The sequence below is a fragment of the Bombina bombina genome, chromosome 2, assembly GCF_027579735.1.
Source record: "Bombina bombina isolate aBomBom1 chromosome 2, aBomBom1.pri, whole genome shotgun sequence".
NCBI classification, from domain to species: domain Eukaryota; kingdom Metazoa; phylum Chordata; class Amphibia; order Anura; family Bombinatoridae; genus Bombina; species Bombina bombina.
Window position 1 is genome coordinate 1,141,390,112 of NC_069500.1, and position 22,380 is coordinate 1,141,412,491.

General features: G+C 36.8%; 1 protein-coding gene across 1 annotated transcript in view; it reads left to right on the forward strand.

Annotated features, from left to right (window-relative positions):
* The first annotated feature begins 4,746 nt into the window (after window positions 1-4,746).
* ANXA10 (annexin A10) overlaps window positions 4,747-22,380 on the forward strand; it is a 157,961-nt gene continuing 140,327 nt past the window's right edge. Inside the window, exons 1-2 of the mRNA XM_053700841.1 lie at window positions 4,747-4,764; window positions 11,816-11,897. Of these exons, the coding sequence (XP_053556816.1) occupies window positions 4,747-4,764; window positions 11,816-11,897 (100 nt within the window). The remainder of the gene's footprint in view (window positions 4,765-11,815; window positions 11,898-22,380) is intronic.

Consider the following 22,380-nt stretch of genomic DNA (forward strand, 5'->3'; position numbering starts at 1 on the left):
ATGGCACATACTGAGTCACAAATTAAGCCTGCTTGCCATGCGGTCAGCTTCCATGCAATCTAGCTGAGGAACATAGGATGAGCCGTCTATATAATATTATCTCGCTAACTCCTCTAGGAAAACTTCAGGGCACTTTCACAAAGGTGCCAGGTGCAAAAGTTATTTTTTAAAAGAGAGAATAATAGTTATATCCAAGTAAGAGTCAGGAGCTCTTCATATACATGACCTTTCGCAACAGCTGTAGGCTCCGCCCCCAGCCGGTTTATTTTTATTTTAAAAGGCAAGTTTGTATTTATTTTAACTAGGTAGAATAGTTATTAAATAGTTATTAACTATTTAGTAACTGCCTAGCTAAAATAAATACAAAAGTACCTGTAAAATAAAACCTAACCTAAGTTACACTAACACCTAACACTACACTATAAAATAAATAAATTAACTAAATTAAATACAATTACCTAAATAAATTAAATTAGCTAAAGTACAAAAGCCCTATAAAAATAAAAAAAAAACTCCAAAATAAAAAAAAACCCTAGCCTAAATTAAACTACCAATAGCCCTTAAAAGGAACTTTTGTGGGGCATTGCCCCAAAGTAATCAGCTCTTTTACCTGTAAAAAAAATACAAACAACCCCCCCAACAGTAAAACTCACCACCCACACAACCAACCCCCCCAATAAAATACTATTTAAAAAAAACTAAGCTCCCCATTGCCCTGAAAAGGGCATTTGGATGGGCATTGCATTTAAAAGGGCAGTTAGCTCTTTTGCAGGCCCAAAGTCCCTAACCTAAAAATAAAACCAGCCCAATACACCATTAAAAAAACACTAACCCCCTGAAGATCGACTTACCAGGAGAAGTCTTCATCCAAGCCGGGCCTGGGTGAAGTGGTCCTCCAGACAGGCAGAAGTCTTCATCCAGACGGCATCTTCTATCTTCATCCATCTGGCGTGGAGCGGGTCCAGCCTCAAGACATCTAATGAGGAGCAACCTCTTCATCCGATGATTAAAGATGAATGAAGGTAACTTTAAGTGACGTCATCCAAGATGGCGTCCCTTAGATTCCGATTGGCTGATAGAATTCTATCAGTCAATCGGAATTAAGGTAGAATTAAGGTAAAATTAAGGTAGACAAGATCCTATCGGCTGATCCAATCAGCCAATAGGATTGAGCACGCATTCTATTGGCTGATTGGAACAGCCAATAGAATGCCAGTTCAATCCTATTGGCTGATTGGATCAGCCAATAGGATTAAAATTCAATCCTATTGGCTGATTGCATCAGCCAATGGGATTTTTTCTACCTTAATTCCGATTAGCTGATAGAATTCTATCAGCCAATCGGAATCTAAGGGACGCCATCTTGGATGATGACACTTAAAGGTACCTTCATTCATCTTTAGTCGTCGTATGAAGAGGATGCTCCTCGCTAGATGGATGAAGATAGAAGATGCCGTCTGGATGAATACTTCTGCCCGTCTGGAGGAACACTTCGCCCGGCTTGGATGAAGACTTCTCCCGGCTTCGTTGAGGACTTCGGCAGGTTTGGATAAAGACTTCTCCCGGTAAGTCGATCTCCAGGGGGTTAGTGTTAGGTTTTTTTAAGGGTGTATTGGGTGGGTTTTATTTTTTTGGTTAGGGACTTTAGGCCTGCAAAAGAGCTAACTGCCCTTTTAAGGGCAATGTCCATCCAAATGCCCTTTTCAGGGCAATGGGGAGCTTAGGTTTTTTTAGATAGCATTTTATTTGGGGGTTGGTTGTTTGGTTGGTGGGTTTACTGTTGGGGATTGTTTGCATTTTTTTTTTACAGGTAAAAGAGCTGATTACTTTGGGGCAAAGCCCTGCAAAAGGCTATTGATAGTTTAGTTTAGGCTAGGGTTTTTTTATTTTGTTTTTTTATTTATTTTGATAGGGCTATTCGATTAGGTGTAATTAGTTTAAATAGCTCTAATTTGTTTATTATTTTCTGAAATTTAGTGGGGGGGGTTGTACTTTAGCTAATTTAATTTAATTTAGGTAATTGTATTTAATTTAGTTAATTTATTTAATTATAGTGTAGTGTTAGGTGTTAGTGTAACTTACACATCTCCTTTTTGTTCCCCAATAGCGGACAGGAGCAAACAAACCCCTGTGTGGCAATCCAATGTGGATTTGTTCTAAATAGAATTGCAAGCGTTATTTACTTACCCTCCTCTTCACGGCCGCTCAATAACGGTGTGCTGACCTGTGTTTGTAGAAGCCCTCCGGTGGAAATTTCACTGTGCTGCCACCAATCTGTATATCTAGCCGGAGCTTTCATGCTCAACCAAGCTACTCCAACAGGCGCCGCACTCTGATTCACCCGGCTCACAGGCTTGATGTCACCAGACGGATGCCGACTTGTGGGGGGTAAGGAGTCCACGATTCTTTATTTCAATCGCTGGTCCTCATACTTGTAAATCCAAGCTGGAACATGGATATTGTGGAAGGTATGAACCTGCAGGCTCCAACAACGGCTTGATACAGCAAATGCAGAAAATAAATTCGGGAGTCGCAGGTGAGGTCAATTCAATCTTTCAGCATTTATTCAGATAAAACAGGTTACAGAAAGGAAAAAACAGCCCTTCAGTGTTACAAGCTTACGCGTTTCGGCTACATGCCGTAGTCATAGCTCAGCTATGAATCCAGATTCATCTTGAGAAAGCCCTGCAGAGGGAGAAACGAGTTGATGTGCTGCAACCACTATTGAGATTTATTATATGTAGCTGGAGCTACCACAGTGTTCATTGAGGATTCTGCAATACCGCTAATACAATTAGCTATTGGAAAAACTTGCAACTAACTCTCTGAACTTTCTATCGAATAATCAAGCTTACCTACAACTTAATTTTTGTACCTTGCGTGCTGGTTAGCACTAAGAGCAGGTATTATTCATCGGATGAACGCTACATTTTAGTTGAAAGAGCCACTACTACTGTTGGCTGGTCCCGAATTTGGACCAATCAGAAAGCCTGTCTGGGACAGCGCCTACATAAGTGATGTCATCACGCAAATGGCTGTAACTCACCCACGGAGGATATTGAGTGAAAAGTTTGGGGTAAGCCCTTGTTTGCTAGAAAACCAACACCTATTAAGGACATTGAAGTGTACACTGGATTGTCTTTATACTAAGAACCCTTTTCTACAATTGCAAAACTTATATGGCGGCAACCTAAGAACTTTTATTTACGGAGACGTCCGTTTTTATTGATAATAATATTATCTATGTGCAATAAATTTGTGTCAGATTTTAGTTAACGCTATTGTCCATGTCATATTTTTATATAAGTATATAGTCTCCTCTCCTATCACCTTTAGCTGTAGCGCTCCTGATACATACGTTTTTTGGTTATTTAATTTGTCTATTTTTGGAAACACATAGATACTCTCAGGAGTTTGGTGTTTTTCACCCTGCGCTCACTGGTTTAATATCCTTTGGTTAATAAATGTAGGTAGGTGGCGGCGATGTTAGGGATGGCAGATTAGGGGTTAATAATATTTAACTAATGTTTGCAAGGCGGAAGTGCGGCGGTTTAGGGGTTAATATGTTTATTATAGTGGCGGTGACGTTGGGGGCTACCGATTAGGGGTTAATAAGTGTAGGTAGGTTGCAGCGATATTGGGGACGGCAGATTAGGGTTTATAAATATAATGTAGGTGTCGGCGATGTTGGGGGCAACAGATTAGGGGTTCATAAATATAATGTAGGTGGCGGCGGTGTCCGGAGTGGCAGATTAGGAGTTAAAAATTGTATTATAGTGTTTGCAATGCAGGAGGGCTTCGGTTTAGGGGTTAATAGGTAGTTTATAGGTGTTAGTGTAATTTTTAGCACTTTAGTTATGAGTTTTATGTTACGGCGTTGTACCATAAAACTCTTAACTACTGACTTTAGAATGCGTTAGGGATCTTGACAGGGTAGGGTGTACCGCTCACTTTTTGGCCTCCCAGGACAGACTCGTAATACCGGCGCTATGGAAGTCCCATAGAAAAAAGACTTTACAATGTTTCCGTAAGTCGTTTTGCGGTAAGGCCAAAGAAGTGTGCGGTACACCTAAACCTTCAAGACTCGTAATACCAGCTGGCGTAAAAAGCAGAGTTAGGACCTCTTAACTCTGCATTTTTACCCTAACGCACAACTCGTAATCTAGCCGCATGCTTGCAATAATTGTGTAAATGTAAGTATGATTAATAAAAAACATTTTCTGACACTACTGTTTATTTGCTTGCATGACTTACATATCATGGCTATATAGCTCACACATTTCAGGTGCTTTTTTCTGCATATATCCTAAGTTGGTTTATCATAAATACTAGAAGAGTTTTAGTTATTTAATAAATATGTTGTATACAGGTCAGCTGCAAAATGAAACACATATCTACACAGTGACTCTAAAATATGCCATGTTTATTAATAATTAACTAAAATATGTTTTAATAGGTCTCCTTAAATGACTGGCTGCTTTCATATGTGCAGCAGTACAAATTAGATTTTATTTGTTTAAAAGGTGATTTTGATTCTTGGTATGTGATTGATGGTTTAGTACACAAACCTGGTACCAAGAGGCGATTTCCATTGCTTTAAACAAACAAAAAATGATTAGAACATTGCTTTCATTATCAAAATGGGTGGTGCCTATATATTCTCTTTGAAAGCTCCTTCCTAGCTTAATAGACTTTATTTCTAACTGGTGTCCACCTTTTGCATCTCTAGACAAAGACGGCATTACTATGTTTTGTGGAAATTATGTAAGTTAATATCTCTTTTTTTACTAGCCAACCTGATGAATATCTAGGAAAAATATATTTTTGCACATAAAATGAACTCCAATTAGTGTTTTAGTTATTTTGTGTATTTTTATGATTTATCTACCCATCATAATTATGCTGTAAATATACGTTATGTATGTAGTATGTATGCAATATTAATTATTACAACAATTATTTTGGACTTGTGCAGATTGTTTTATATTTAAATTTAGGTTTATAGGCACTCGAATATAAAAAAAAAAATATTCCCTTGACATACCTTGTTTTCTATCCATGAATTTATATGCATATTTAGTTTAATGGATGTTCCTTTTTATTTTACATTTTAATAAAATGTTTTGTGTATAATCATTTAATTGTCTATTTGTGCATAAGATGATTTCATACTGGACATATTGTCAGTATGTAAAGCAGAAAAAAATAAGTTATTGGCCTTGACCCTCTAAGAATTGTGGGTCTGTTTTTGGAGGAAGAAACCACCTCCATTAGTATATTATCTTATGGAGCTTACATGTATTTTTCAAAATATGTCTAGATTTTTAAATGCTGATGAACAGGCTTCATAGAATAACATAGTTACTGAATTCCACATTCTGTAGAGAGGCATCTCCATTCTTAGTGAAGCTAATTCCCTGCGACCATCTAAATTACTATTAAATGTACAAATATTTTAATTGTGATCATTTTGTTTACAACATAAGGATATACTGTTTTACTATGTATTGTATTTCTCAAAGGTGTAAAAAAGAGTGACATAATAGAAACAAATTTCCAATTCTAAATTTCTAAAAAGAAAAATATATCATGAAATTTAAAGGAATAGAAAGGTCAAAAAATAAATGTTCATGTGTGGATTTAAATTTAAAATAGCAGCATTTTTAGCAAATCTTTCATTAGGAAAAATACTTCTAGTAAAACAAACAGTTTTTCTGCAGCATACGCACATATTCTGTGAAGACCCATGCACTAGTATTCAAACACCACACCTTCTCAGAGGTGGCTTGTATACAAATGATGTTTTTAGAAGAATACAAACCCCCGCCAGCTCTTTTAACAGGCACAGTGTTTGAATACTAGTACACGGGCCCTCAAGGATATGTGCGTTTGCCGCAGAAAAGCAGTAATAACCTTTACTAATGCAAAAATTCTTATATTTCAAATTGAAATGCCTGCATGCACATTTTATTTTTGACCCTTCTATCCCATTAATAAATACATGAACACCACTCAATTAATAGAAAAAAAATATGAATTGAGATTTAATTTACCTTGCCTAATCTCACAATTATGATTACCATTGGATCATATTGCGATATGAAATATTATCTTTAATATGTAAGATCATGTGCCTATATCCTGTACAGCTCCTTTAAAATGAGACATATGTTGGGTGGTGGCTCAGTTCTCTGTTCTGCCTTATCTTCTTTGTATATGCCTTTGCATAATGCACCTATATTCTATGGCTACAAAATATGTGCATGCTCTACAAATACATGATAATAAAAATGATAATAATAAGATAATAGAAAGTTATAGGGGCATATTTATCAAACTCCGTATGGAGCTTGATATCTTTTGTTTCCGTCAAGCCTTCAGGCTCGCCGCAAACAGAAGTTATGAAGTAGTGGTCTAAAGACCCTGCTCCATAACTTGTCCATCTGCTCTGAGGCGGCGGACAGAGATCAACCCAATCAAATATGATTGGCCGCAAATCTGCAGGGGGGAGCATTGCACCAGCAGTTCACAAGAAATATGCTTTAACATGTTTTCATCTACTTAACTGCAAAGGGCTCCAATGCCCTTGTATGAATGTCTATATATATGTGTACATATGTATTTATGTGTTTATATGTGTATATATGTCTGTAAATACATCTTTACACATGTATTTTTATGTATTTCTATGTTAAAGCCATTTGCCTTCCTTTTTTTTTTTTCTAACACCTGATACCTTGTATCATTGAGCCTTTATAACTTTTGTGTGCAATATTTGATTTTAGTATTTTTTATTAGATGGTGTTATTATGAGTCTAACGATTCTTTGTAATTGATTTTTTGATGTGTTTTGTGCAACTTTTAAGTTTTGCAAAACAGTTAACCAGAGCTCTAAAGTTGCAGTAATCATGAAAGCTTGCAATTGTATCCACTATGTGCTAGCTATTAAAGATATCACCTATATAACGATTTTGTTATTTTCTTACAAAAGGAGTTTTACTTTTTATGAATACACTGACTAACAAGATACTGGCCTATTTATGCATCTATACCCTGTACTATCAGTAGCACTTCACTTGTAATCTAGTCCATTGTGTTGTGTAAGATGGTTTGTTAGCGCAAATGTGTTATTTTTCTATATATGACTCCAAGTGTATGATCTTAAAAATAAAGTACAAATTCTCTTCAATTATCAGTTACCTTTTTCTCTTTGTGTCCTCTGTTGAAACTTAGCTCCTTTTAATCAGAGCAAACTAGGGTAGTTGTGGGCACTTTCATGTGTATTAAGCACTATATGCAACAAAGTTTACAACAAAGTGTTCCAGACTCATGTTTCAGCAGAGAAAAAAATGTGGTGATATTGAAAACTTTTCTAAAATGTAAGTGGCTCTTTCTGAATCAGCGAAGTATAATTTTGACTTCCATGTACCTTTGAAACCCAAATAATGAAACATAATTTTTTGCAAATTTAATAAAAGATAACATGTTTGCCATGAACTCTGTTTAAATTACGCTAAAATAATTTTCCGTATTTTGTCCATTGTTAGATAAATATATCTCCTAAAAATACATAATGAGAAAAAAATTTGATTTGTAAGAGAAACCTTCAGACAAAAACATTAAAATGTATAAATGTGTGAATTCAAAGAAGGAAGAGATCTAAGAAAAGCTTCAGCACAATGGTGAGGAATAAATGGGAATAAATATAATTCACAAAACATTGAGAGCTTTATACGAGTTCTATTAATTAAACATGTATTGTCACAAAGTTTTAAAGGGTATAAAGTAATGCTGATAATGTGGTCTGGAAAATAGTGCATTTTGCACCTCACCCAAAAGGTCAACAATATTTAATCTAAAAATCTTAAGCAAGAGGGGAAGTGAATTTGTCATATCAGTATAACACAAAACTGGCACTAAGCCCTGTATTAGTAAGGATAAAGTTCAATGGTTATACACTTACCCAATTCTTTACCATTAATAATGTTGTTACTAAGCATAGCTCATTCGCATTTTATAAAATTATGCATATGAATCTTGATCAACTGTGCATTAATATATATATATATATATATATATATATACATATATACATATAATGCACTATAAATACGTATATATATATATATATATATATATATATATACCTGTATATATGTGTACACTCTGGGCCAGATTAAGAGTGGAGCACTGACAGTTAACAGTTACGCGCGAGCAATAAGGGGTATATCGCTGGTGTTTGTGCTCTTCAAGTTTAGAGCTCGTATTACAAGTTGAAAGTGCAATCAATAGAATGATTACCGTGTCCTCAGAGCTCTGGTTAACTGTTTCACGAAAGAAAAAAATCTAAAATATATTACAAAGTATAGTTACACTCATAATAAAAATTATTTTAAAAAAAATATTGCACAAAAAAGTTATAAGGGCTCAAACACATGAGGTCTCAGTTGTTAGAAAAAAAATACATTTCTAAAGATGTAATGTATATGTATGTATATGTGTACATCTGTATTTATGTTTTTATATATGTATACATGTATTTACAGACATATATAAACATATAAAAACACATAAATGCATTTGCATAGATATATAGAAATATATATAAGTGCATTGGAGCCCTTTGCAGTGAAGTAGACGAAAATGTGAAAAGACATATTTATGCAAAAATTATTTTTAATAAAGGTTTTAACTATGTATTTACTGTAAATATTTCACATTCATATTTTCTGCAGATAGAAAAACATAGAATACAACAATCAGTCCAGCACTTTTTTTCTGTAACCCCTCAATGGGTATTACTTTTTACAGGTTTACCTTTTGCATGCATAGCATAAGTAAGGGTCCAAGTGGCTCGAAATCTCGCTATGTTTTTATCTTAATGTTGCCTAAATAAAGAAGAAGTATTTTAAAGAAAGTGCTGTTGCCATTGTCTACTTTTGGAATTATATATATACTTTATAGCACCCTGGCGGGATACCCCTGCTAGACTTGTGAAGCTATATACATTTGGTTCATCCTAATCTTTTGAAACAAATATTCTGGGAAATTCTTTTCCCTGAATATTTGTTGGCTGCACTATTTAGTATTTGTTTCATTTTAAATTAAATGAATACTGAATATTCTTAGAACATTTACATTTGTTTTCGTTAAACGAATGCAAATGTTCCTCAGTTACAATTGAAAAAGTTCACCTGTAGCTTATACTTACCTTGAGCATAGAAGAGCCGCACTAACCCACTCCTGCTCTGGCCACATTAATAGGAAACTTTGTGTGGCGGCTCCTAGGGCCTGCACTAAAGGACCTTCACCTTCAATGTAGGCCCTGGTAGCCGCTGCACTAAGCCTCCTATTAGCACTGCCAGGGCTCTGTGAAGAAGAGGAACGGCTTAGTATAGCTCTTCAGTGTGCAAAAGGTAAGTAGTTGACTCCTTAAAGGTAATTTAAAGAAAAAGAATGAATACTGACAACTTTCATCAAAATACATCAAAACAACATTTACAGTGAAACCCTCTCTGGATCAGGACATTGCTCCAAACTGGATGAAAGAGCCAGGAGGAAACTGGTCAGAGAGGCTACTGACAAAGTGTGGTCATTGTGTGCATGTGACAACAATATCATGATTTTATCACAAATGTGGCTTGTATGGGAAGGTTGCAAGAAAAAGCCACTCCTCAAGAAAGGTCACATGCAGTCATAACTGAGCTTTGCCATACCACACCTAGGAGATTCTGAGGCCATATGGAAAAAAGGTGTTATGGTCAGATGAGACTAAAACTGAATTATTTGGCCTCAACACCAAACAATATGTCTGTAGGAAATCCAATACAGCTCACCATCCAAATAACACCCTACCTACAGTAAAGCATAGAGGAGGTAATATCCTGTTCGGGGGCTGTTTCTCTGCAACAGGCACTGGAGAAGTTTTCAGGATAGAAGGCATAATGGATAGGGCAAAATACTGTCATATTCTTGAGGAAAATCTGCTGCCCTCTGCCAGGAAGTTGTCAATGGGAAGAAAGTTTACCTTCCAACATGACAATGACCCAAAGCACACAGCAAAAATGACCACACAGTGGTTGAAGGAGAAAAATTTGAATGTCATTGCATGGCCTAGTCTCCGTATTCAGCTCTTGTGAGCTGCTGGTGCTGCCAGCAGGGGGTGTCAATCAACCCAATTGTACTCGATTGGGTTGAATTGTGGCGATGTCTGTCCGCCTCATCAGAGCAGGCAGATAAGTTATGGATCAGCGGTCTTTAGACCGCTGCTCCATAACTTGCGTTTCTGGTGAGTCTGAAGACTCGCCAGAAACACAGGCTCTCAAGCTCCATTCGGAGCTTGATAAATGGGCCTCGAAGACTGCAGTCCACAAACGGTCACCATCAAAAGTAAAGTAACTTGAGCAGTTCTCTTCCCTTTCCCCTTCTACTGCTGAAAAGCCATGTTAAGTAATGGCAGCTAGTCTGCCAGTATATAGTCAGGGCAGATCTTTTCTTTCTTTATTTTATTTATCCCCATTTTCTGCAGTGTAGGAATCCCTCCTCACTTCCCCCCTCACCAAAGTGTTTTATTTTTATTCTGTAATGTAGCGATCTCTGCCCACCCTCCCCACCTCCCGCCTAACCATTTTTTCTGTAGTGTAGGAAATTGCAACCTTTTTATGTAGAGTAATGACCCGCACCATCCCTCCCACCACCCAAGTACACTGTTTTTTTGTTTAGTTTTTATTGCTGTAGTGTAGATAATCCCTGCCTACCCATCCCCTACCCATTGATAGTGTATTTTTTTCTTTAGTGCAGGGAATTCCCCTCCATCCCACCGGTAAACAAAATTTTGTAGCATAGGGGCCCACCCCATCCCTCCTACCACTCACAATCAACTCCCACCCACCAAGATGACCCTTGCCCTTACCAGTTGCTAGTGAATTTTGTTCTCTAGTGTAGGGAACTCCCCTTCCTCCCACCGGTAAACAGAATTACTTAGCATTGGGACTCACTCCATCCCTCCCTCCCACCACCCCCGATCACCTCACACCTGCCTCCAATCACACACAGTGACATTTCTTATATCGGATCTTCCTTCATATGGTAATGGAGCACGATCAGTCACAGCTGACAGTGGGGCTGGAACTTGTACAAGAGTGTTGGATGTAGATATTACATTAACACGGTATGGTGGGCAAAGTACAGTGTGAAGTAATACCTACATCTATTTGGCACTAGGGCTTAAGCATAGCATTGTCATAGGATGTCACCTTGGCTACAAGTCAGTTAATTTGGGTTGTTTTTTAGGGTTAATTCCAGTGAAGGGCCATCTTAATGCTACAGGATATAAGACATTTTAGACAACTTGGCAACAATTTGAGGAAGGCTCTTTTCTTTTCCAGCATGATTGCACCCCTGTGCACAAAGCATCGAGACATGGTTTAACTAGTTTGGCATGGATGAACTTGAGTGGCCTGTACACAGTCCTGACCTCAACCGCATTGAACAACTTTGGGCCACACCTTCAGTGCCTGGCCTAAAAATTCTCAGAAGAGTGGCATCTGTTCTAGCCGCAAAGGGGAAACCGCTCTATATCAATGACCATAGTTTTGAAATGGGATGTCCAACAAGTTTAAATAGATGTTATGGTCAGGTGCCCAAATACTTTTGGATAGATAGATAGATAGATAGATAGATAGATAGATAGATAGATATAATTTATTCACCCATTACTATGTTCTTTATTGTTTTTCCAATAGATGTTTACTAATTTGAATGACAATTTGAACTTGTTATGAAGAACATTGTGTTACTATTCATATTTTAGCAGGTTCAGGGAACAATATTCCCCAATCCAAACTTTGATCCTATGATGGATGTCCAGCTGCTTGGGGGAGCTCTTCAAGGTTTTGGTATGTATAATATATTAACTTATAAGCTTACAAACCTGTTACCTTCTCTTCCTCATAAAAAGGAAAGAGAAGAATGGAGGAATCCTCAAAACAAATGTGCTATTATAAAATGAACCACCTAGATTACAAGTTTTGTGTTAGGAGGGGTGCGGTGCTAACAAGCAGTTTATGTTCACCGCTCACTTACAGACAGCACTTGGATTACGGGTATTTACAAATCCGGCGTTAGCCGCAGAAAAGTGAGCGAAGAGCAAAATTTTGCTCCACATCTCACCTCAATACCAGCGCTACTTACGTTAGCGGTGAGCAGGTAAAACGTGCTCATGCACGATTTCCCCATAGCTGAAAAAAAACCTAACACCTGCAAAAAAGCAGCGTTCAGCTCTTAACGCAGCCCCATTGATTCCTATGGGGAAAATACTTTTATGTCTACAGCTAACACCCTAAAAAAGACAACTTGGATGGTTTGGAAGCGCTAAAAAAGCCAAAGGGGTGTCTGGAGACCAATATATAAATATAGATTTGCACAATATAAATGGTAATACACTTGTAATTAAATTAGAATAATTTAATAAGAATAAGCAGATTATAAACAATAATATAATTTAGTAGACAATTCGGTTAAAACAGATTGCGGGGGACGTCTCCCTTTAAAACAATAATAATTCTATAGAAATTTCATATAAAAATACCAAATGACTAAGTTCTCATTAAAATAGAACTAAAGATTAATAAAACAAATTAAATTAACTAAGTACAGCTAAGTGCTAATTCCACCTTATGTATTAAGATTATAAAAGAACACAGTCTGTTTAAATTATAAAATGCCCTTAGTTATTTCGATTTGCAAATGCTGTATAGGACATAGGCTTACCGGATCTTCTGACACATTCAGTGTCCAATGTAGAGTTTTTCTCTCTTTATGCCTTACCAGAGTTAGACAGGTACTGGAGCATACTTTCTACAAACAAGAGCCCAGGCACCTGCTGCCGAAAACAAGTGTTGATATCACAATCACATGCACGCATGACTGTGCCCTTCATCTCTAACACCCGGCGAATCCTTGTATTGTACAAGTTTGAACAGTGAAGCTGGCTACTAAGTAAAGAAGAAGCCTATTACTATACCTGTCCAACTCCGGTAAGGCATAAAGAAAGAAAAACTCTACATTGGACACTGAATGTGTCAGAAGATCCGGTAAGCCTATGTCCTATACAGCATTTGCAAATCGAAATAACTAAGGGCATTTTATAATCTGCAGACAAAAGACATTTTATAACATAAGACTGCATCTGTCTATTGTGTCAAAAATTAGCCTCTGTGAAAAGATACATTTTACCTATTGTGTCAAACTAGCCTCAGTGCTAAGGAACATTTTATCGATTTGACACATATCTGAGAGAACCTTTATAATTTAAACAGACTGTTCTTTTATAATCTTAATATATAAAGTGGAATTAGCGCTTAGCTGTACGTAGCTAATTTAACTTGTTTTATTAATCTTTCGTTCTATTTTAATTAGAACTTAGTCATTTGGTATTTTTATATGAAATTTCTATAGAGCTATTATTGTTTTAAAGGGAGACGTCCCCCGCAATCTGTTTTAACCGAATTGTCTACTAAATTATATTATTGTTTATAATCTGTTTATTCTTATTAAATTATTCTAATTTAATTACAAGTGTATTACCGTTTATATTGTGCAAATCTATTTTTATATATTGGTCTCCAGACACCCCTTTGGCTTTTTTAGTGCCTCCAAACTATCCAAGTTGTCTTTTTTCTGTGTATATTTGGTTAACTTTAGGGAAGGTAACCTATAAGGGAGCTTAGGGGTATTATACTGGGCGCTGGAACTTATTACTTCTTTATTACACCTAACACCCTAACATGAACCCCGAGTCTAAACACCCCTAATCTTACACTTATTAAACCCTAATCTGCCGCCCACGACATCGCCAACACCTGCATTATATTATTAACCCCTAATCTGCCGCTCTGGACACCGCCACCACCTACATTATACTTATTAACCCCTAATCTTCTGCCCCCAACATTGCCGACACCTACATTATATTTATTAACCCCTAATCTGCTGCCCCCAATGTCGCCGCAACCTAACTACACTTATTAACCCCTAATCTGCCGCCCCCAACGTCGCCACCACTATAATAAAGTTCTTAACCCCTACACCTAAGTCTAACCCTAACCCTAACACCCCCTAACAAATATATTTACAATAAGTCTAAATAAAATAACTACAATTAACTAAATTATTCCTATTTAAAACTAAATACTTACTTGTAAAATAAACCCTAAGCTAGCTACAATATAACTAATAGTTACATTGTAGCCATCTTAGGTTTTATTTTTATTTTACAGCCAACTTTGTATTTATTTTAACAAGGTAGAATAGTTATTAAATGTTTATTACTATTTATTAGCTACCTAGTTAAAATAAAGTCAAATTTACCTGTAAAATAAATCTTAATGTAAATTACAATTACACCTAACACTACACTATGATAAAATAAATTACCTAAAATAACTACAATTAAATACAATTAAATACAATTATCTAAAGTACGGAAAAAAAACCCACTAAATTACAGAAAATAATAAAATAATTACACGTTTTTTAAACTAATTACACCTAATCTAATCCCCCTAATAAAATAAAAAAGCCCCCAAAATAATAAAAAGCCTTACCCTATACTAAATTACAAATAGCCCATAAAAGGGCCTTTTGCGGGGCATTGACCCAAAGTAATAAGCTCTTTTACCTGTAAAAAAAAGTACAATACTCCCGAAAATTAAAACCCACCACCCACACACCCAACCCTACTCTAAAACCCACCCAATCCCCCCTTATTAAAACCTAACACTAACCCCTTGAAGATCACCCTACCTTGAGAAGTCTTCACCCAACCGGGCCGAAGTCCTCAACAAAGCCAGGTGAAATGGTCCTCCAGACGGGCAGTAGTCTTCATCCAAGCCGGGAAGAAGAGGTCCTCCAGACGGGCAGAAGTCTTCATCCAGGCGGCATCTTCTATCTTCATCCATCCGGCGCGGAGCGGCTCTATCTTCAAGACATCCGACGCGGAGCATTCTCTTCAAATGAAGTCCAACTATCCAACTATCAGCACATCAGAATTAAGGTAGAAAAAATCCTATTGGCTGATGCAATCAGCCAATAGGATTGAGCTCGCATTCTATTGGCTGATCCAATCAGCCAATAGAATGCCAGCTCAATCCTATTGGCTGATTGGATCAGCCAATAGAATGACAGCTCAATCCTATTGGCTGATTGGATCAGCCAATAGGATTGAACTTCAATCCTATTGGCTGATTGCATCAGCCAATATGATTTTTTCTACCTTAATTCCGATTGGCTGATGGAGCCGCTCTGCGCCATATGGATGAAGATAGAAGATGCCGCCTGGATGAAGACTTCTGCCCGTCTGGAGGACCTCTTCTTCCCGGCTTGGATGAAGCCTTCTGCCCGTCTGGAGGACCACTTCACCCGGCTTCGTTGAGGACTTTGGCCCGGTTGGGTGAAGACATCTCAAGGTAGGGTGATCTTCAAGGGGTTAGTGTTAGGTTTTATTAAGGGGGTATTGGGTGGGTTTTAGAGTAGGGTTGGGTGTGTGGTTGGTGGGTTTTAATGTTGGGGGGTATTGTACTTTTTTTTACAGGTAAAAGAGCTGATTACTTTGGGGCAATGCCTCGCAAAAGTCCCTTTTAAGGGCTATTTGTAATTTAGTATAGGGTAGGGCTTTTTATTATTTTGGGGGGCTTTTTATTTTATTAGGGGGATTAGATTCGGTGTAATTAGTTTAAAAAACTTGTAATTATTTTATTATTTTCTGTAATTTAGTGGGGGGTTTTATTTCGTACTTTAGATAATTGTATTTAATTGTAGTTATTTTAGGTAATTAATTTAATTATAGTGTAGTGTTAGGTGTAATTGCAACTTAGGTTAGGATTTATTTTACAGGTAAATTTGACATAACTATTCTACCTAGTTAAAATAAATACAAACTTGCCTATAAAATAAAAATAAATCTTAAGCTAGCTACAATGTAACTATCAGTTATATTGTAGCTAGCTCAGGGTTTATTTTACAGGTAAGTATTTAGTTTTAAATAGGAATAATTTAGTTAATTGTAGTTATTTTATTTAGATTTATTTAAATTATATTTAAGTTAGGGGGTGTTAGGGTTAGACTTAGATTTAGGGGTTAATAACTTTAATATAGTTGTGGTGATGTTGGGGGCGGCAGATTAGGGGTTAATAAATGTAGGTAGGTGTCGGCGATGTTAGGGACAGCAGATTAGGGGTTAATAAAATTTAACTAGTGTTTGCGATGCGGGAGTGTGGCGGTTTAGGGGTTATTATATTTTTTATAGTGGCGGCGATGTCCGGTTCGGCAGATTAGGGGTTAAAAGTGTTATTTTAGTGTTTGCGATGTGGGGGGCCTCGGTTTAGGGGTTAATAGGTAGTTTATGGGTGTTAGTGTACTTTTTAGCACTTTAGTTAAGAGCTTTATGCTACGGCGTTAGCCCATAAAACTATTAACTACTGACTTTTAAATGCGGTATCAGTTTTGACAGGAGAGGCTGTACCGCTCACTTTTTGGAAGACTCGTAATACTGGCTTAAGGCAAGTCCCATTGAAAATATAGGATATGCAATTGACGTAAGTGGATTTGCGGTATTTCCGAGTCTGGCCAAAAAAGTGAGCGGTGCACCTGTACCTGCAAGCGCTGGGACGTCTCAACACTGCTTTTTAAGGCTAACGCAAGACTCGTAATCTAACGAAACATGTTTTCAGTTTGCTATGTTATCAGTTACAACTCTATTGATATATACTTTTTATCTTGGAAATTTGTTTTGAAGACTATTTTTGTACACAAACCCAGTGATTTAGAAATATTACTGTATTCACATTCCTAGTAATTGTTAAACATAACCCATTTGCCATTGCAACTTTAAACACATATGCAAATAATCAAATATATTTGTTGGTGTTTGACAATTCAACTGATATAAATAGAAAAGCAACTCACAAATAAAAGCAAATATAATATCTTTTCACACTAAGAAAAAATAATATTCCAGATGGCTGCAAAATAGTTGATTATATTATCATAGAAAATGTGTGCAAACAGTGAAATGTTTGGTTTCAACTATTTATTTAAAGCTACAGTCTAGGTCAAAATAAACTTTCATTATTCAGATAGAGCATGTAATTTTAAACAATTTTCCAATTTACTTTTATCACCAATTTTGCTTTGTTCTCTTGGTATTCTTAGTTGAAAGCTTAACCTAGGAGGTTCATATGCTAATTTCTTAGACCTTGAAGCCCACCTCTTTCAGATTGCATTTTAACAGTTTTTCACCAATAGAGGGTGTTAGTTCACATATTTCATATAGATAACACTGTGCTCATGCACGTGAAGTTATCTGGGAGCAGGCACTGATTGGCTAGACTGCAAGTCTGTCAAAAGAACTGAAAAAAGGGTCAGTTTGCAGAGGCTTAGATACAAGATAATCACAGAGGTTAAAAGTATATTATTATAACTGTGTTATGCAAACTGGGAAATGGGTAATAAAGGGATTATCTATTTTTTAAAACAATAAACTTTCATTATTCAGATAGGACATGCAATTTAAATAACTTTCCAATTTACTTTTATCATCATATGTGCTTTGTTCTTTTGGTATTCTTTGTTGAAAACTAAACCTAGGTAGGCTCATATGCTAATTTCTAAGCCCTTGAAGGTCGCCTCTTATCAGTGCATTTTTACAGTTTTTTCACAGTTATACACTACTAGTTCATGTGTGACATATAGATACCATTGTGCTCACTCCCATGGAGTTGTTTATAAGTGAACACTGATTGGCTAAAAATGCAAGTCTGTCAAAAGAACTGAGATAAGGGTGCATTCTGTAGAGGCTTAGATACAGGGTAATCACAGAGGTAAAAAGTGTATTAATTTAAAAGTGGGTAATGGGTAGTAAAGAGAATTTCAATCTTTTTAAATAATAAACATTTTCAAGTAGACTGTCCCTTTAAGGACAATTTATTTATTATATAAACAAAACAAATCCTTAAATGCTTGAAAGTTACATTCATTTCTAAATGAGCTTTAAAGATGACTTTTTGAAAAAATATTACCTTAAATGGGATTTCAACCTGAGAATTTAAAAATAACTCTTTATAAGGCCCGCAGCAGTTCTATATTTTGTAATCACAGAGATACAAAGACAGTGCTGTAGATATATGAGTAAAGCATGTTTATAAGAAAAATCTCTGTTCAAATGATCTACACTGAGCATTTTCTTTGTCATTAAACCATGGTTAAAAAAATCTGGGAATCTCTCTATAGGCCCCATGCATGCAGCTTTGGGGGCCCAAGAGTTGCTGGCTTGCATGAGCAGGCCTGAAAGACTATTTAAATAGTGGTCTTAAGACCACTGCTATCTATCCTCTCAGGATCAACCGGTAGGATTGACAAAATTGTTGCACAAGAGCAGGGTTCCTGGCTGGGAATTTAGTCAGTCTTGGCTTTGATAAATGGGGCCTATAAGTTAAAGTTGCAGTTTGAGCTTTGAAACATGCTTTAAGCTCTCCAAATGTTCACACCCATGTATTCCCATACCAGCTCTCAGCCACCTAACTACAATTACTAACCCCTAATCTGCCGACAGGACATCGCCGCCAATATAATAAATGTATTAACCCCTAAACCGCCGCACTCCTGCCTCGCAAACACTATAAAATTTTTTATTAACCCCTAATCTGCCGTCCCTAACATCGCCGCCACTTACCTACAATTATTAACCCCTAATCTGGCGCCCCCAATATCGCCGCTACTATATTAAATGTATTAACCCCTAAACCTAAGTCTAACCCTAACCCTAACACCCCCTAACTTAAATCTATTTTTAATAACTCTAAATAAATATTCCTATAATTAACTAAATTATTCTTATTTAAAACTAAATACTTACCTATAAAATAAACCCTAATATAGCTACAATATAACTAATAGTTACATTGTAGCTATTTTATGATTTATTTTTATTTTACAGGCAACTTTGTATTTATTTTAACTAGGCACAATAGTTATTAAATAGTTATTAACTATTCAATAACTACCTAGATAAAATAAATACAAAAGTACCTGTAAAATAAACCCTAACCTAAATTACAATTATACCTAACACTACTCTATAATTAAATTAATTACCTAAACTACCTACAATTAAATTCAATTAAATTAAATAAACTAAATTACGGAACCCCCCCCCCACACACACACACACTAAATTACAGAAAATAAAAAAGAAATTACAATATTTTAAACTAATTACACCTAATCTAATCCCCCTAATAAAATAAAAAAGCCCCCCAAAATAATAAAATTTCCTACCCTACACTAAATTACAAATAGCCTTTAAAAGGGCCTTTTGCAGGGCATTGCCCCAAAGTAATCAGCTCTTTTACCAGCCCTTAAAAGGGCTTTTTGCGGGGCATTGCCCCAAAGTAATCAGCTCTTTTACTTGTAAAAAAAAGAAATACAATACCCCCCAACATTACAACCCACCACCCACACACCCCTACTCTAAAACCCACCCGATCCCCCCTTAAAATAACCTAACACAACCCCATTGAAGATCATCCTACCTTGAGCCGTTTTCACCCAGCTGGGCACCAGTGGTCATCCGATGGGGCAGAAGAGGACATCCGGACTGGCAGAAGTCTTCATCCTATCCGGGCAGAAGAGGACATTCGGACTGGCAGACATCTTCATCCAAGCGGCATCTTCTATCTTCATCTATCCAACGAGGAACGGCTCCATCTTGAAGACCTCCGGCGGGGAACATCCTTCTAGGCCAACGACTACCCGACGAATGGCTGGTCCTTTAAATGACGTCATCCAAGATGGCGCCCCTCGAATTCCAATTGGTAGGAAAAATCCGATTGGTTTATTTAATCAGCCAATCGGATTGAATTTCAATCTGATTGGCTGATTGGATCAGCCAATAGAATGCAAGGTCAATTCTATTGGCTGAACCAATCGGATTTTTCCTACCTTAATTCCGATTGGCTGATAGAATCCTATCAGCTAATCGGAATTCGAGGGATGCCATCTTGGATGACGTCATTTAAAGGACCAGCCATTCGTCGGGTAGTCGTCGGCCTAGAAGGATGTTCCGCGCCGGAGGTCTTCAAGATGGAGCCGGTCCTCGGATGGATGAAGATGCCGCTTGGATGAAGATGTCTGCCGGTCCGGATGTCCTCTTCTGCCCGGATAGGATGAAGACTTCTGCCGGTCCGGATGTCCTCTTCTGCCCCATTGGATGACCACTGGTGCCCGGCTGGGTGAAAACGGCTCAAGGTAGGGTGATTTTCAATGGGGTAGTGTTAGTTTTTTTTAAGGAGGGATTGGGTGGGTTTTAGAGTAGGGGTGTGTGGGTGGTGAGTTGTATGTAATGTTGGGGGGTATTGTATTTCTTTTTTTTACAAGTAAAAGAGCTGATTACTTTGGGGCAATGCCCCACAAAAAGCCCTTTTAAGGGCTGGTAAAAGAGCTGATTACTTTGGGGCAATGCCCCGCAAAAGGCCCTTTTAAGGGCTATTTGTAATTTAGTGTAGGGTAGGGAATTTTATTATTTTTGTGAGGCTTTTTTATTTTATTAGGGGGATTAGATTAGGTGTAATTAGTTTAAAATATTGTAATTTCTTTTTTATTATCTGTAATATAATGGGGTTTTTTCGTAATTTAGTTTATTTAATTTAATTGAATTTAATTGTAGGTAGTTTAGGTAATTAATTTAATTATAGAGTAGTGTTAGGTGTAATTGTAACTTAGGTTAGGGTTTATTTTACAGGTACTTTTGTATTTATTTTAGCTAGTCAGTTATTAAATAGTTAATAGCTATTTAATAACTATTGTACCTAGTTAAAATAAATGCAAAGTTGTCTGTAAAATAAATATAAATCCTAAGCTAGCTACAATGTAACTATTAGTTATATTGTAGCTATCTTAGGGTTTATTTTATAGGTAAGTATTTAGTTTTAAATAGGAAGAATTTATTTAATTATAGTAATTTTATTTAGATTTATTAAAAATAGATTTAAGTTAGGGGGGTGTTAGGGTTAGGGTTAGACTTAGGTTTAGGGGTTAATACATTTAATATAGTAGCGGCGAAGTTGGGGGCGGCAGATTAGGGGTTAATAATTGTTTGTAGGTGGCGGCGACGTTGGGGGCAGCAGATTAAGGGTTAATAACTATAATGTAGGTGTCGGCAATGTTGGAGGCAGCAGATTAGGGGTTCATAGGTATAATGTAGGTGGCGGCGGTGTCCAGAGTGACAGATTAGGGGTTAATAATTATAATGTAGGTGTCGGCGATGTCAGGGGTGGCAGATTAGCGGTTCATAAGTGTAAGGTTAGGGGTGTTTAGACTCGGGGTTCATGTTAGGGTGTTAGGTGTAGACTTAGAAAGTATTTGACCATAGGAAACAATGGGGCTGTGTTATGAGCTGAATGCTGCTTTTTTGCAGGTGTTAGTTTTTTTTCCACCCAGCTCAGCCCCATTGTTTCCTATGGGAAAATCGTGCACAAGCACATTTTATCGAGCTTACCGTTACCGTAAGCAACGCTGGTATTACAGTGAGAAGTGGCGCTAAATTTGCTCAACACTCACTTTTCTGAGGCTAACGCAGCCATTGAGAAAACTTGTAATACCAGCGTTGTTTAAAGTGAGCGCTGGAAAAAAAAGGCTCGTTAGCAACACAAGTTTTTACCGACAAAACTCGTAATCTAGCCGATAATGTTTCTTTAAATAGAAACCAATTCTAATTGTTCAGCAATATGCAATTTGTAAATATATTTTCTTTTACTCGGTACTATATAAAACATTTATACTGTATAGGCAAATCTTTAGGATAAGATAGTTTTCATAAGAGACAGACTTAATGTACTGTTACTGTTTTATTTATAGGTATTAAATTCACCCTTTATGTGTAACACAGTCAAATATGTATAGTTGGTGTAATTGGTTGCAATTGAACATATTTGGCCCCATGTACTAAATTACAGGTTGACAAGGTTACCTACTCTAGAACCCGTCCTTTGCAGTCAACAGGCAGTGGACATTGTATGTCTGCTGCCTGTATGTACTGTTCTGCACTGTACAAGAACTTCCTTGTGCAACAGCCATCTATTCTTACGTAACCAATCCAATGAAAGTAAGGCCTATCAATCACCCTGAACGAACATGAAGAATAAGCTACTTCTGAAACAAGCAGAAAGCTTGTGCATCCACTTCTTTATATGTTGAGCCTAATCTGTTAAACCGTTCAACTGATGTAAAGTGTTTTCAGCTTCTGTGTTTCACTAGGTTTACATACTTCTTCATTTTGTTTTATAAGTGCACAACATTTTAACCATGTATTAGGGGTAACCATAA